At 41.7% G+C, this 16907-nt stretch overlaps 2 protein-coding genes across 4 annotated transcripts; one reads left to right on the plus strand and one right to left on the minus strand.

The window, feature by feature from the left end:
• Positions 1–1254: 1254 nt before the first annotated feature.
• krr1 (KRR1 small subunit processome component homolog) lies at positions 1255–11473 on the plus strand. Its single transcript, XM_085138813.1, has 10 exons — positions 1255–1376; positions 1858–2033; positions 3533–3667; positions 3796–3921; positions 4226–4309; positions 5524–5580; positions 7216–7386; positions 7491–7568; positions 8852–8948; positions 9083–11473. Exons 1-10 carry the CDS (start codon positions 1301–1303, stop codon positions 9241–9243), a joined length of 1161 nt encoding a protein of 386 aa, XP_084994939.1. The 5' UTR covers positions 1255–1300; the 3' UTR covers positions 9244–11473.
• On the minus strand, positions 10464–15730 carry glipr1a (GLI pathogenesis-related 1a). 3 transcript variants are annotated; one of them, XM_085138818.1, is made up of 6 exons: positions 15260–15730; positions 14522–14770; positions 14321–14433; positions 13443–13528; positions 10911–10933; positions 10464–10742 (listed from the first exon to the last, which is right to left on the minus strand). In XM_085138818.1, the coding sequence occupies exons 1-6, from the start codon at positions 15497–15499 to the stop codon at positions 10677–10679; spliced, it is 777 nt and encodes a 258-aa protein (XP_084994944.1). In that variant the 5' UTR covers positions 15500–15730; the 3' UTR covers positions 10464–10676. The 3 variants fall into 3 exon arrangements, with proteins under 3 accessions (XP_084994944.1, XP_084994943.1, XP_084994942.1); XM_085138817.1 differs by having other exon boundaries at positions 13439–13528; positions 15260–15726; XM_085138816.1 differs by having other exon boundaries at positions 10911–10937; positions 15260–15720.
• Positions 15731–16907: the final 1177 nt, after the last annotated feature.

Here is a 16907-nt window from a genome sequence, read left to right on the forward strand (position 1 = left end):
ATTATATATATATAGTATAATGTGAATGTGCAGTAGTAGCAGCAAGCAGGTGAATTCTGTACATTAATAAGAATAGACATCTGACTATTTTACAGAATAGACAATATAAACATATTTAAAATTAAAGGAATTTGGAAATGTACATTGTGCCTGGGTTTAGAGTGTCTGGAAGAGAGTCCTGTCTCGGTCAATTATAGATGATGTGAGGGTTCGGGTGTGTGTGTTTAGGGCCCGGATGGCTTGGGGATAGAAGCTCCTCTTGAGTCTTTCTGTTCTTGCCCGGATGATGAGGAACCTTCTACCAGATTGCAGAAGTTGGAACAGTTTGTTGCCAGGATGGTCCTTCAGTATCTGCGCTGCTCTAGTCCAGCATCTCCTGGTGTAGGTGTCCTGAAGCAGGGGGAGAGCAATCCTGCAGCAGCGTTCTGCTGTACGCTTTTTGGTCCTTCACACAGCTGTTCCCAAACCACGATGTCATGTTCTGTGTGAGGATGCTCTCCACAGCGCCTCTATAGAAAATCCTGAGGATCTTTTAATATGTTCCATGCTTAACCTTTTTGGAGACTTTTATGTTGTTTGGCAGGATAATGGCATCACATTGAATTTTAGGCGTTAAAAATACACAGTGACTGATTTTCATGTCAACAAGTAAATAAATATTCTGATGAAGAGCCACTAAATGAAGCTTTTGGAATAACTCTTAGCAGTAATGTGGATGTGAAATAGTTAGTAGACATGTTATTAACCCTATGAGAAAAAGCTTTAGTTCTATTCAGGTACAGAGACGTATTTAGGCTACAGGAAACAGTTTTATTCAAATACTGTCAACATATTGTCAAAATGCTATAGTGGTGATCCGTGACTGCCTTTTTAAAGTGACCCATTATAAAGTGACTGCAAATATTGTGGAACAGATTCATAGTGTTTAATAACTTGTGTGCTGGATGTATTAAACACGAAAAACAGGAGCTGCAGAAACCCAGTAATGCTGAAGACGCATGCAAGGAATCTATCTGTGTGTTTGCATCTGTGTGTCAGAGTGTGTGTTTTTACCTTTAATTTGGGGCACACACACACACACAGAGTGCCTACAGCATCACACAGTAAGCTTCATACAGTTAAGCACAATCACTACATGACAGAAACACAAGCTTAATCGCTCCATCAATAAAAATGTATCCATGTTTGCCTGAATAAAAACAAACAGGTGAGATGTTAGAAAGCTTTTATTTTTATTTTAGTAGACGCTCCAGGTTGCACCAGGAAGAGTACCGTACGTCACTTCCGTTTCTTCTCAGCAATGGCGTCCTCCACAGCCAGTGACGGCGTGAGTGAGGAGCAAACGGGGAAAAAATCGAAAAAGACTAAAAGCCAAGGTGAGTTTGATTGTTTCGCGTCAGATGAGGTTAAGTGACACCAGCGAGCCGCGTGAACGACAGGACTGTTTCCCAGCTTTAGACGACGGCAGCGAGGCATGTGGAGCTCTGCTAGCATGGCGGCTCTCGCACTGTAAACAGATTGGTTGGTGAGTGCGGTTACCCTCACTCGCTAAATGGTCGCATCAAGAAAAATAACCCGAACATTTACTTTTCACATACTTAAACTGACACGTGTTTCCTGACGCCGGGCAGCTAGCTATTACCTGCCGGGATTCAAACACGTTTCCAAAGTCTGCAGACGGAGTCGCCGCAGCCAGGGGAATTTAAACGTATTATTTTAGTCAGTGGACCGCTCTCCGCGCTCCTTCAGTATATCTTTTCAATACTCTAACTCACACTAGTCCCTTTGCTTAAGTATAGCTCGTGTTGGTAGTCTATGCCTCCGTTGTAGTAACGTGACTTCACGTGCGTCCTGCAGTGGATGAACCTGAACTCCTGACAGTTCCCGACGGATGGAAGGAGCCACTGTTCACCAAAGAGGATAACCCCCGCGGTTTGCTGGAGGAGAGTAGCTTTGCCACCCTCTTCCCCAAGTACAGGGAGGCCTACTTGAAAGAGTGCTGGCCTCTGGTGGAGAAGGCTTTAGGAGAGGTGGTGAGTAATAATAATAATAATGGATTGGACACCCAAAGCGCTTTACAATGCCACTATTCATTCACTCTCACATTCACACACGGGTGGAGGCAGCTACGGTTGTAGCCACAGCTGCCCTGGGGCAGACTGACAGAAGCGAGGCTGCCATATCGCGCCATCGGTCCTTCTGGCCAAGGTAAAGTATCTTGCCCAAGAACACAACGACCAGGACAGAGAGCCCGGGAATCGAACCGGCGATTCCCAACCCACTGAGCCACGGTCGCCCCCAGTCAGAATAAGCTGCTTGCACTGAACACAGATGATAATACGTGACTGTCAGCTGTATCTCAATTATAATGTAGCTCTATGGAGGAAGTCGACCTTTTTTTAACACTTTCTTTAGTCTAATCAGGTTGCATGCTATCTTGTATTAATGTATACATATAGTGCATATAAAGTCTGTTAACAGATTTACAATGTAAAACAGGTTCCAGGATAAATTATTTCAGGGTTTTAAAATGTTATTGTGACCTATCACCTGTAAGTTCAAATGAAAAGACACTGAAATCTTGTAAGCGGAGGAATAGAAATGAGAAATTCAGCACTGGTGGTCCAAATGTGTTAGTTTTGTGTTCTTTTTAGCCAAATCGCTACAAAAACACGCTGAGCACACAACCTCTCAGGAGCAGGCACCATGTTTTCTGTGAATCTGTTATTTACGCCATATTTTAAGTGCAGCACAAATTTTTGGTTCTACATTTTAACCATCTAATGTCAAAGAAAGCCTGCCGTTGTTGATATACCTTCGTTATATTGTCATCATATAGTCGTCCCCATAGTTATTCAGTTAAAATCATATCTGAGCTGTGAGTTGTGCAAAAGCAGACGGTTATTTTGGGCTGTTCATAGATTACTGCTTCGACTCTGGTTTGACTGGGATTCCCTTTTAATTTGTCTGTTGTGCTTCCTTCCCCATTCTCAGCGGTGTAACACACCTCACCACACAGCCCAGGCACATGAAGAATGCAGAGATAGTCATGACACATAGCACATAATCAATACTGGTGAAGTATATGGAGCTCCTTCTAGTATTTCTGCAGTGATCTTGGAAGCTTCCTGGGTCAGGTTTTTCATGCTTTTTTCCCATTAGTGTTTTGGTAAAGTCACTGTTTTGCCATGGCTTCTTCCCCCTTTGATGGCTGTCTTCATTGTGTTCCAGGGAATGTTTAGTGCCTTGGAAATTGTGGAATTTCTAGATTTCTTTGATGCTCTGTAAGCTCTTTGTATCTTTCAGCAAAGGTCCACAGTGTCAGAAAGTCCCACAGCTGAACTATATTTTAATTCATTTTGAACATTGCCACATCCTCAGTTATTATCACACATTATTCTGGTTTTATTTCTCTCCTCTGTAACATTTTCTTCCAGTTAAGTGTCACGTTGGCTCTGACATCGGCAGCTTTATGAGGCTGAATTGCAGACCTGAGCTGTTCACACACTGAATCATTTGTTGTTGTTCTCAGCACATTAAACCTTCTTTGGACCTGATAGAAGGCAGCATGACAGTCTGCACCACTAAGAAGACCTTTGACCCTTATGCCATTGTGAGAGCCAGAGATCTTATTAAGCTGCTGGCGAGGAGTGTGCCATTTGAACAGGTAACACTACTGTGCCAGTTTGCGGCATGCACAACATGCAGATTTCATCCTTTAATGTTTTTGAGTATGTGTGTGATTGCTGTCACTGAGCACTCAGAGAGACCTCAGCGATGTGTTGTTGCCTCCAGGCTGTAAGAATATTACAGGACGACATTGCCTGTGACATCATCAAAATCGGCACCATGGTGAGGAGTAGAGAGCGGTTTGTGAAGCGAAGGCAGCGGCTCATTGGCCCCAAAGGCTCCACCCTAAAGGTGAGTCTCACACCAGAGTCCAGCTTTCTGAGAAGTTAATCATGGTTTCCACAGAGTGTTGTGATGGATGTTAGGAAAAAGTAAGAGAATCCAATTTGTTTCTAAATCATGAATTTAGAAACAAATTGTCACTGTCACTGATTTTCACCGATCTGCAGTGGAAACGTCTCAGTGTCGTGTACTTTTGAATCAATGTCAGTAGGTGGCAGCATTTATCAGCCCATGTGTCTTTGCAACTCTTGTTAACAGATGATTTCTTTTGAAGTTTGTCTGTGTGCTTCATGTTGATGTTTCTTCTCTGCAGGCACTGGAATTACTGACCAACTGCTATGTGATGGTGCAGGGGAACACGGTGTCTGCACTGGGACCCTACAGCGGATTAAAGGAGGTTAGACTGTCAATAATGGCTGACTAAACATTAGAGCAGGGCGATATGACCAAAAATATTTATCACGATATACATTTGAAAATTTGCGATAACGATATAATTGACGATATAATTGACACGAGACAAAATACTTTACAACTCCACAACTTTAGTGCAAAAAAAAAAATCAGTGTATTTTCACTTAAACAAGCAGCTGTTTTTTATGTGCATTAAAGTTACATAAAAATGTAACAGTGCAAATGCAAATTCCTGGCTGACAGTTTAACCAAAAGGCATTTCCAGTGGAAACTGGCCGACATATCCTCAGCATAACCATGTATAATATCCACAAAACTTAAAAAGAGGTTATACACACACAATACGGTAATATTATGTTGAAGCACAGTACGTATCACTCCGCGGGCGCCTAACTACGACAGTAGTTCCAACAATCCATCAAGCGGTGCGGGTTCGTAGCTCAGCAAAGTCGTACTAAAACATCTGACAGATTTTTGAGCGCCGTGCACATAAAATCGTTTCGAGGTCAGTAAACACAACCAGAGTTCATACATAAGGCACACGGGATTATAAGGGGCTCTGTCGACTTTCAGGAAAATCAAAGGATTGATTTTAAGTGCGCCGTATTTTCCAAACAACACGGTAACAACGACGGCCCGCTAGCATGCTCTACCAAAAATAGTGCTTTGTTGTGTATCTGACGGACGAAAGCTAAACCAGTTCCACACCAGTGAAGTTGCAGCATTTTTACAAACCAGTTCTGGTTCATCGTTTCATTCAACGATCCGCTTTCGCTTTTCTCATTCTGCGTCGCCGCCATGTGTATGTAAACAAAGGCACTGCGCATGCGCGTTTTACCCATATTCTATCGCGATATGTCATTTTCCTATCGTTGCCCAACATTACACCGATATATAGCCCAGCCCTACTAAACATAATAAGATCAGTTGTATTAATGAAACGGTGCCTACGCTGACTACTTTAGTGTGTTTGTTTATCCTGTGACATCAGGGTATACAGAACCTCCTGACAGCTAAACATCTGAGCCCACTGTGTGGGTTCATGCGTGAGAGTAAAAGAGAGGAGTTGTTGGTGTGATACAAACGCCCTTCAGCTTGGGTTTAGCTAAACCTGATGGAGAGGTGAACTGTTTCTGTAATGAGGCAAAGAATGTTGAAGCATTTATGATTTTCAAAACTTGTTCTTCTGCTTTTCAGGTTCGTAAAGTGGTGTCGGACACCATGAAGAACATTCATCCCATTTACAACATCAAGGTGTGTTCAGACTGCTGCAGAAACAACAGTCAGAGTGAAACTGTGCGCTGCATTTATGCCCAGTGATGATGTTTTCCATCCTTGTTCTTGATTTCCTGACTGAAGTCCATCTCTCTGGGTTTGCACGCCAAGGTTGGCTCAGCCCAGAGCTGAGGGCATGAAAGAGCACGCTTCACACAGCTGACTATTTAAAATAGGACTTCCTGTTTTGTATGAGTCACAGAATGTTATTTAAATAGCCTAACCAGTAGTTACAGCTTACAGCACTGTGCAAAAGTCTTTAGCCAGCCATCATTTTAATATATTTGACTTCCATGGAGCCAGACTTTCTTGTAAAGTGGTCTTGAATAGTAGCTTTTCTTCCCTCATTCCTTTACAGTCGAGGTACCTGATCATTTTCATGGGAATGTTTTTCCAATATTTTACAACAGAAAAATATTCCTCCTTAACAGAAGATCAGAGGGAGCCTGTTGAGCTGGTTCAGGCATCAACACAACGCCTCCTTAAAAACCTTCTAACTGAAGTATTCCAGGATTTGAAGAAGCTTTTCTTAAGGGAAGTTAACTGGGAAAAAGGTTTAAATTACACAAGCGTTGAACTAAAAATCAGTGTCAACAGGTCTGATGGATAGAAACTCTAAATGTTCCTGTTCGTATTAGAGGTTAGGACAGAGATACAACAGTGAGTTTCCAGCGTCTGTAAAACACGCTGGAGGTTCTGTCGTGGTTTCAGTGGAATTCTGATTGCAGAAAAATACATCAGATTCTGGGCTATCATGCAATACAGTGATCTCAAACTCACTGCCAATGCAGTAAAAGCATATCTGATGGAAAAGCAGATCAGTGTTATTCAAACTGTGTGGGATCATCTTGTGAACAGAACAAAAGAAGTGTCAGGGCTCTGTGTGCGGGCAGGCGGAGATGAGGATCCAAATGCAGGACTCGGAAAACAGAACGCAACTCAAAACCTCAGCTTTATTGCTGACATGAAAACAAAACATGAAGTGAAGACTGAGACCAAAAACACACAGGCAGGATCTGAGGGTACGACGCGACACCGAGCACAGGAAAACACAGGGCTTAAATACACAGGGTAGTAATGAGGGAATGGGCAACAGGAGGGAGACACAGCTGGGAGAGATCAGGGCTAACGAGACGAGGGAACCGAGCTGCACACACTAACGTAAGACAAAGACTTTCACAATAAAACAGGAAACATGAATTACTAAACAAGAACGCAGACTCGACACTGAGAGACAAAATAACATGGAATACATACATGGAAGCAGAATAAAACCAAAATATAATAAACTCAAAATACTGAACCGTGACAATAAGAATCTTGGAATTTCCTCCAAGACGTTGACTTGTTGGAAATGTTCTTTGGTTTCACTTTGTTCTGTATTTCCATTTATGTTTGCACATTTCAGTAAATCCCTCCACCAACCGCTGCACTTATTTCCCAGTTTTCTAGCAAAAAACGAAATAAGCGACTTTTGCACAGTAGTCTTTAATAAAACAGCATTTTACTGCAGTCACTACATAAGGTGTAAATATACAACATGACCAAAGTTTTGCATCTTTATAACTGTTGTTCCGCCCCTCCATCACCACCACCCACGGCTGCAACCATCAGACTCTGATGATCAAACGGGAGCTGTCCAAAGACCCCGAACTGCGGATGCAAAACTGGGAGCGCTTCCTGCCCAAGTTCCGACACAAGAATCTCGCCAAGCGCAAGGAACCCAAGAAGAAGAGCGTGAAGAAGGAGTACACCCCATTCCCTCCTCCACAGCCAGAGAGCAAGGTCAGGGGAAGCATGTTTGAAGGATTTCACACACAGCCGCTGAGACTAAATTGCATGTTGAGGCAATTTAAAGTGCGTTTCAAATATGTGGACTTCCTGTGCAGGTTGACCAGGAGCTGGCCACAGGAGAGTTCTTCCTGCGGGAGAGTGTGAAGAAAAGGAAGAAGATGGAAGAAATCAAGGTGAGAATTTATGGTGGCTTTGTCTCTTTCGGTTTTCTTCAGGCTGCTTTCGAGTTTCAGTGGCAGCAACCAAGTAGGGCTGGGTATCGTCACTGATTTCTAGAATCGATTCAATCCCGATTCACAGGGTCCCGAATCGATTCGATTTAATTCGATTCGATTTAATTCGATTCGATTCGATTTAATTCGATTCGATTCGATTTAATTCGATTCGATTCACTTTGATTTGAATCTGGGAAATTTTGACAGTCAGAAATATTATAATTCAGATTAGTACATTTACATATTTTTGTATCTATAAAAAGGAAGCTGACACACGCAAGACTTTATCAAAGGTGTGAGCATCACAGCAGAAGCCTTTGTGTCAAAGTAGCTGAAGATAAAACACAGAAAAACATGAAGGTGATTTTCCTGTTCTGGGATTTTATAAAAATTTTCTGCAGTAGATCAAAAACGAAAGAAAACCATTAATCAACACATGAACATTACCTCTGAAGTTACAGCGGTTTTATTAGAGACACGGCTGAGCGTTTTGCATTTTGCAGAATTTTAAAAAGTTTAAATTTGTTCAGTATTGAACGGCAGAAATTAGGTTTTCTTTTCGGAAGTATATAAAACGGAAAAAAAAACCGTCGGCCGACAGCGCTGTAAACAACGGTAGACTTGTGCGTAACAAGCAAGCGAATAATGCAGAAAACAGTACAGAGAGAGAGAGAGAGAGAGAGCGAGCATGCGAGAGAGAGCTGTGCATCGTGGTCAAAGCAAAACAATAAAAGTCAGAGTGAATTCATGACGATGTTTTTGTGAAGCGTAGTTTGGATCTTCTTTTGCTGCTGGTTCGGTCAATATTGTTTGGAGAGACATCAAACTAACAGCTTTAGAATCAGCGCATAAAGGGCGTGAACACAAAGCGCAGACCGCCGTCAGATCAGAATCAGCGAGCTGTCGGCTTTCAGCCCCGACTGTGAGAAAGGCAACATCTCACTGATTCTGATCCGCGGGCTGCGCTGTGTGTTTAAGTCTCTGTGCAGAATCCATGTTCCTGCTCTCATTTACTGTTTTAGCTGTTTGGTGGTTGTTGAAATTTTGTGAGATTTCACCAGAGATTCTGGCATTTCGGGCAAAATAAATTTATATTAAAAAATCGATTCAGGATTTTAATGAATCGATTTTACGTTATCCAAGCCAGAATCGATTTTAATCGATAAATCGATTATAAAAACCCACCCCTACAACCAAGCGTTGTGTAACGTCGCCGTTGTGAACTTACTTCCTCTTTTTAGGTGAAACAGGCCACCGCACTGACCAAGAAGCAAGAAGAGCGGAACAAAGCCTTCATTCCTCCTAAAGAGAAGCCTCTGATGAAGAAGACTGCTAAAGGTAGAAATATTAAAACAAGCACTGATCTCAGAACCTAGTAGTGACAAATTAAAGGAAAAACCTGGATTCTTGCACTTGGTATAGCTTTGCCCTTAATTTGTCAACTCTTGTCTCATCTAACAATGTATCCACAGCTCCTACAGAAGGCAAGCTGGACATCGAAGCTATAAGGGACAAAGTAAAGAAAGCCAAAACAAAGAAACTGGGTGCTCCACCATTAAACCCTGCAGCTCCCACCAGCAGCACCAGTGAAAAGAAGAAGAAGAAGAGCAACAAAGCGAAAAGCAAAGGCTAACTGTTCCCTGTGCTGTGGTACGTGTTGGACAGAGAAAAGACTCTGAGCTCACAGCAAGAAGAGTTTCAGTGAATGTGTAGAGCGTGGATCAAGATGATGCGTCATCGTCTGTCTTGACGTTCCTTTTTACAGAGTTACACAGTGACGGGAATGTGTTGTTTTTTTCCTTCTGTTTGACTCGCTTGCTATTAATTATTTCCAGAAAAAAGAAGAGGAAAAAAATGTTGTAAAATTAAAGGAGTTGTTTTCTTTTTTAAATAAACTAGGTCTTGTTTTCTTACATTTCCTGTAATTTCCATTTTTGCTGTGTTACCATAGATGTCCAGTCTCCAAAAACTTAAAGAAATACACCCCGCACACCTTTCGAGGCCTGGGTTGGACCCTTTTTGCCTTCTTTGACTTGCACTATAATGGGAATAAGGCATTCCAATCACTTCCATGGCTACAGGTGTATTAAGTCAAGTATCTGGGCATGCAGATTGCTTCTACCAGTATTTGTGAAAGAATGGATTGCTCTCAGGAATGCTATGGAATTTCCTCTCCTAAATATTTCACAGTAAACTGTTGATTGGTATTACATCAAAGTGGCGAGGCGCAGAGTGCGCAGAGATCACCATCTTTCTTTAGAGTCGATCACTACAGACATTTTCACAAAGCAAGGTGCAGAAAGACCTGGAAGTGAGGTGTGAGTAAACTTGACTGGCTTGCACAGAGTCTTGACCTCAGTCCAACAGAAAACCTTTGGGGTGAATTAGCAACAGCGAGCCACGCCTTCCCAGCCAACATCAGTGTCTGACCTCACAAATGGGCTTCTGGAAGAATGGCCACAAATTCTCATTTAAAAAAAACTCCTTAACCTTTGAAAGCCTTCCTAGAAGAGTTGAACCCAGGCCTACTGCTCTCTGGCTATAAGCCATATGGTCACCTGTTCACCCACTGAGCCTAACTGTGCCCCCCACTCTGCAGCTGGATGTCACTCAAGTCTCAAGTTTATATGTGTGTGAAAGCAGATGAGTGAATACAGATGCAGTGCAGATGAGCACTTTAAAAATGCTCTTCTGCACACCCTGGTTTGAACGCGTGGCTGAGTCACTGTTGTCATCAGCTCGTAGCCGTCTGGCCTGACCGCCTTAAATGTGCTGTCAAATGAAAGATTACTTTTGAGCACTGACTTTGTTGTTGGTGCTATAATGTGAGACTGGAAGTGAAGTTGATAGTAATTAAGCAGAGATAAAAGTAATTTTATTAATTTTCATACATGTTACATTTTTGGGCCTAAGCCTCACATGGACAGAATCATTTGCTTAATTGTCTAAAGGAAATCAGTGTTGCTCAGGCCAAGCTGCTTTATTCATAGCAGAATACATCAGGGTAGAAGTAGTGGACTAAATACGCTGCAATGAAAGTGAAGCTGAGGGCAACCGGCCGAGCAATCAGAATGCTGACAGAGGTAGAGCTGCTGGTAACCGAGGTGTCCCAGTCTGGGCTCCAGTTGTAGCCTGAAAATGCAAAAATGGTTTTTATGACAAATTGTGAGTCCAGTGGAAAGTGTTGCTTACTTCATTACTACACACTGACAAACTTCAGCTGTGGACTTTTAAAGCCATGTGAACTACACCTTACCCTTCACTGCTATTATTTTTTGGCTTAATCACCATCAGACTTACTTTTCTGCGAATCACGTCCAGGACTACCTGCAACAACATTAAGACACACGAGAACAAGATGACATTTTTTAAGATGTAAACGCACAGCTCAATGACTGAGTAATAATTGTATTTTACCGCATTCATTAGTCCTTAATCATCCAAGTAGCATACAGGCTACTTGGACATATTTAGTGACTTTGGTTATAAAATAATAGGACAAAAATTTAATTTTCTCTCGAGCCCAAAATAGTTGAGGAGTTACAGAAATGTGAAGCAAAACCTGGCGGAGCGGAGTTCCCTGTTCAGACGCTACTGTGTGATTGTGCCAAAGTGAACATCACCATGAAGCTTGTTGTCTCTTTTTTCTGAAACCATTTGAATTTTGCAATGCTAACCAAGTTACGGTCATTTAAAGACAGGATGTAAAACGGACCTCGTGGTTCATGGTGGAAGATAAGGGGGTTGGTCATAGGGCTGTTCGATATAACGATATATATCGGATGACGATATAAAAACGTCTATCGTTTCATTTTATGCTATCGTTTGTTTCGTGGTGTCGCAAAATAAACTGTTTACGGCAATATTTTTTCATGTTTTGATGGTCACTGTAGTGGTTATATTAATTTTTTCTTTCTCTTATATTTAATATAACCACACTAACCACATTCCTGTGCAATATCCCATCTGCCCTCCCGTCATATTTCTTTTCAAGATTTTCTTATTTAATCACTAGTGTACATATATTTATATTTATAGATACATATATATTTAGTCATCTTTTCTCTTTTACCATGTCTCTCTAATATTTAGCTCCTTACTATTTTTATATTTTTATATATTATATTTTCTGTACTGTATCATGCTGCTGAGTGACTGCTGCTCGTCAAACACATTTCATTGCAATGTTGACCCTGTGCTAACTTGCATATGACAAATAAAACTTGAAACTAAGGACGGACAAGCGCCTGCTTTTATGCGTTGTCGTTAGCAACAACAACGGTAACAGCATCCCGTGTCCGCTTGTTTATGTTCCATATAAACCTTTCACAATAAAGCTCAATATCCTGTTGAGACTTTTCAAAATAAACTGAATCACGTGAAAGAGCAGATTATTTACGGCTGGGAAGTAAAAAAGACGCCAGGTGCTAAAAAATAAACCTTAGACTCAAACGTTAGAACAGGCTTTTCCCCGCAGCACGCCGTGTAATAAATACAAAGAAAATGGCGGCCGTTACAACTTCTGTCTAAAAATGTATCGTTTCATGCATCTGTTAAAACACTCGACTCCAGCTACATGACGCCCAGCTGGAAACACTTCACGCAAGTCGAGCTGCCCGAGATTCACAGAAGTTACAGAAAATGTTACATTTTTGTGATTTATATGGTTATCGGGACGATAGATTTCTTAATATCGGGATATGAGATGCTGGTCATATCGCACAGCCCTAGTTAGTCATGGTGGAAGATTAGGTGCTCCCTGCCCTCCACCTGCTTCCTTCTTTTTGTTTTGTCTTTTATAAGTTTGTCCTATACGGAGCCCCGCAGGGGACATGGGAGAAAAAAATTTAAGACGGACTTTTGCGAGATCTCGCAAAAGTCCGTTGCGTTGCGAGATCTCGCAAAACAAACTCGGGATCTCGCAAAACAAACTCGGGATCTCGCAAAACAAACTCGGGATCTCGCAAAACAAACTCGGGATCTCGCAAAAGTTTTCCGAGATCTCGCAAATGTTTTAGCCGCATTCTTCGGACGCTGGCTCGAAGCCGACCAGGAGGTCGAGGCACGATGTGCCGGGAAAGCGGTGTTCCTCCCGGCTGTAGTAGGTCTCGACCTCCCGTTAGCTTCAAGCTAATGGGAAGAATGCGGCTAAAACTTTTGCGAGATCTCGCAAAACTTTTGCGAGATCTCGCAAAACTTTTGCGAGATCCCGAGTTAGTTTTGCGAGATCTCGCAAAAGTCAGTCTTAATTTTTTTTCTCCCATGTCCCCTGCGGGGCTATGTCCTACACCAGCTTTTATGTCATACCTTTTCTCTTTTTAGTTTCAGGGGATACTTGCAGTCCAAGTGGGGTTTTATATTATTATTAAATACTTTAAAAAATGTTTAAAACCAGTGTCACTTCCAAGAAAACACTGACTTTTTTGGCCTCCTTGAGTCAGAATTCTGCTTTTTTGATTAAGGGATGTGAGTTTTTCTCTTGGAGCTCCTTCACACCACAGTAAATGTGTTTTCCTATAACAGAGGGCCTGGGCAGCATGCACGGTGAACATTCCAGTTTGCAGATTACAACCCGCAGACGGCAAGCATGAACTTGTTTATTTACAATGATTCACATTCGCTGACACGGGACACACGATTCATGAATCCTGTAGGTTTGTGAAAAATAACAGCAAGAACATTACTGTGCAAATGTTAATGAGGCCCACTGTGTTAAAGAGTTAATATCCATGCTGATTTCTTTAAAATGAGCTGGGCTGAAATTTGAACTTGTGGTTTGTTTGAAGATAAGCAGCAACTTTTCACACTGAACCAGAGACACTTGATACTTACGACAGAGTTTATTCTCACAAGTGTCACTGCACTTAGAGCAGGCTCTCCCCTGAGATGCATATGGATGCCGTCCGATTATATTACCCCTGTAAAAGAAAAGAAACAGAGGCTCAGTCACCTCATCACACTCTAGGTGGAAAATTTCTGGAATTATCTTCGCTTCCCCTTATCATCTTACCTCCGCCTTCCACGTTATCACACACACAATGAATGAAGAAGAAACACTTTCTAGGACCTATTGCTGGGTAACTAAAGTAGGGTCATCTGATCCAACTCCCACATCTAAACTGGGAGCTGGTTCCACTGAAGAGGGAGCTGAAAACTGAAGTCTCTGCCTTCCATTCTACTTTTAAATACTCTAACAACAAGTAAGCCTCAGTGCGAGAGCGAAGTGCTGTATTGGGATCATAAGGTTTTTGAGATAAGATGGGGCCAGGGAGCCAATGACAAGAAGCCAGTATGGGAGAGATATGCTCAGTCTTTCTACTCCAGGCCTCGAGGGCCGGTGTCCTGCAGGTTTTAGATGTGTCATTGATTCAATCACAGCTGATTCAAATTGCTAAATGACCTCCTCAACATGTCTTGCAGTTCTCCAGAGGCCTGGTAATGAACTAATCATTTGATTCAGGTGTGTTGACCCAGGGTGAGATCTAAAACCTGCAGGACACCGGCCCTCGAGGCCTGGAGTTGCCCACCCTGGCTCTAGTTCCTGTGGGTACTCTCACAGCAGCATTTTAGATGAGTTGACTGCAGCATAACACATACGTATAAACAAATTCCTTTTTTCACGTGACACTCAGGGCAGCCCAGAATAACCTGCTGAGACTAAAGTATTCATTTCCTAATTTCACTGTTATTTATACATATTTTCAACTTACGCTGTGGCGTAGTTGCACACGAAGAGGACACCTTTTTCACTAGTGAAGTGCTTGATGCCATCTGGGCACAGCTGTACTGCACATCCAACTTTGTAGGTGCTGGCCCACACAACCTGCAAAGACCAAAGAGGTTAAAGTGTTGCATGCAGACAAATATAAAATATTTTTCCACAATATGCGTGCAGTAAAAAGGTCACATACCTGTGTGTAGTGGCCACAAACCTCTTTGCAGCTGTTCTCTTGGTAGCTGTAGTCTTTTACTTCATCCACCCATCTCTTTATGGCTTTTGTTGTATTAAATTGTGATGGTGGAGAGGCTGTCCATATGTTTTCTCCCACAGAGAGAAAGGTAGGGTGCACGCGGGAAGCATCTTTGAGGTAAATGTTGTGATCAAATATACAGCGCTTTGCCCACGCTTTGGCAGTAATGGCTAAGGCCTCATCCCACGTCTGGATAAGCAGATACAGAAGATTTGAAGCATTAGACGTCATCTTTTGTTAATTCAGTTTTTTCTAACATGCTAGTTTCATTTTCGTGCATACACAAGTCAAATTGCTGAGTCGACTTCCAAAACTTGTGGCGAGGTTTTTGCCACAACATTTGCAGTGCACTTTAGCCAGGCCAGAAAGGCCGTTTGAGTGCAATTTATTGCAGTTTTGTTGTCACTGAACTGTTCTTTATTTTTTTACTTACCGAAGATCTTTTCTATCTGTGACTATTGGTGCCTTTGTCTGTCTTTTATATTACTTCCTCTGACTTCTGCTTAATAACGTCAAGTCTGCTTTGTGAACGTGTTGCATGAAGCTTTGTACAACTGTACATGCTTTAATGACTTTCTTTCCAACAAGTCATTTTTTTCTATCACTGCTCACTCACCGTGATTTTATTACTGCTTTCCAGAACTAGAGAGAGGAAACAAACGCCATTTCTTCACCTACCATGTACAGCATGTCGGTAGCAGGGGGACTGACAGATGACCGCGCCAGGTTGTGCTCCTTCACACATTCCTCAATGAACTTCAAATCAGTGATTGCTGGCAGTGAGATCGAGCGCACACCAGAATCCAGGATAATGCAGGCCCACAGCAACCTCTCCACTGCACTCGCCATGCTCCAGATCAGTAAAGTGAAACAAGCTAAAGCGGTGATGTCGTGGTTTGTTGTGAACCGCTTTGACATCTGTCAAGCTGCTGCAGGAAATTACACTTTGAAGAGGAAGAGGATGTGCTTACATCACCTAAGAAACCAGAACATGTTCAGAATGGTTCATGTATACATGCATACAGAATCTGCTGAACTGAGATAAAACAGAGATGTGGCTCATGTATGCTTCTTCTCGCCTTTTTGAAGTATGAATTTGTTACTTTCTCTGAATATTTGCCCAGTTATTCTGACATGTTCAGACAAGATCTGGCCTGTGTGTCATGTTTACATTTTTTTTCTTTCTTTCTAGAAAAAATAGTGATGTAAGAAAAAAAAATCCCCATCAGCATCTGCATAGTCGGTTTGTTCTCCAGCTCGGCCTGTTATCTCAGAACGTTTCTTACCCATCTCGCTACCACAGCTGGTAAAAGTGGTTACAGTTTTTTACAGCCGCTAGGACACATTTCTCAATACTTAGGTCACTTTTGCAAAACTCTTCACACAATTCTCCTAACTGACCTTCAGCTTGGCAAAGCAGTTCATTTCACATTCAAAATGCACTACAACTACCAAAACACTTTATTCAGGTCTCAAATAAACTCATTCTTCCAGAACACTAGCAAAGGTTGACAGCCAACAAACACACTTTGTCACCCACAAAACAATGACCTAAAAAACACTAACAACATGTAGCATTACAGTGTTTTCTTGTGTAAAACAAGAACACATCTCTGTTTATAATTTCAATATATGTTACTGGAATGAATCAGACATCATGCAGAATTTGTTAATATTTGTTTATGTATTTTTATTTTTTTGCACTAAGTAATCCCAAAATACAAGAATTTGTATACACACCATCCACTGATACACATACAATAGTAATGCTAATCTACTCGGTCTTCTCCATTTGGCCACAGGTTCTCATCCACATCACATCTTATGTCATCTAGGGCTCGCCCCCTCCCAGCCACTCTTCTTCCTCTTTCAGCCACTTCTCCATTTGTGGCTGGGTCCATGTTTACATCACAAAACAAACCTATTCAGCAGTTGTCTCCTTTTGTAATGAAATTGAAGGAGTAACACCTGTGTAGATGTTCATCTACAATGAGAATCAGCTGTGGCTGGTTAAACTGCATTTTTAGATTTAAAATATGTTTCAATAAAATATTGCTGTTGAATTTTGCTGTCTTATTCAGTTTTGCAATATGTTATTGTTTTGACCATAAGTTTAACAGTTTTGAAAACAGTATGTAAGTCCATGCAAAATGTCCTGTACGTACAAAGATTTTTGGCAGTTGTTGTGTCTGAGTGAGAAAATAATTCATGAAATTTGAGAGATGTAGTCATTGAATGCATTTTGTGCCAAAACAATGATAACTGATCCTCAGTTTAGCCCACATAGACTTCTGTTGTGCTCACTGTGTGAGGAGTTTTGCAAAAG

This window comes from Neolamprologus multifasciatus, chromosome 17 (genome assembly GCF_963576455.1).
Source record: "Neolamprologus multifasciatus chromosome 17, fNeoMul1.2, whole genome shotgun sequence".
NCBI lineage: Eukaryota > Metazoa > Chordata > Actinopteri > Cichliformes > Cichlidae > Neolamprologus > Neolamprologus multifasciatus.

Coding starts and splice junctions, on each gene's coding strand:
- krr1 (XM_085138813.1), top strand. CDS start 1,301: ATGGCGTCCTCCACAGCCAGTGACGGCGTGAGTGAGGAGCAAACGGGG. Junction 1,377..1,857: donor GAAAAAGACTAAAAGCCAAG/GTGAGTTTGATT, acceptor TGCGTCCTGCAG/TGGATGAACCTGAACTCCTG. Junction 3,922..4,225: donor CCAAAGGCTCCACCCTAAAG/GTGAGTCTCACA, acceptor TCTTCTCTGCAG/GCACTGGAATTACTGACCAA.
- glipr1a (XM_085138817.1), bottom strand. CDS start 15,499: ATGTCAAAGCGGTTCACAACAAACCACGACATCACCGCTTTAGCTTGT. Junction 10,934..13,438: donor GAGAATAAACTCTGTCGTAA/GTATCAAGTGTC, acceptor TGTTGCAGGTAG/TCCTGGACGTGATTCGCAGA. Junction 10,743..10,910: donor TGGACGTGATTCGCAGAAAA/GTAAGTCTGATG, acceptor TTGCATTTTCAG/GCTACAACTGGAGCCCAGAC.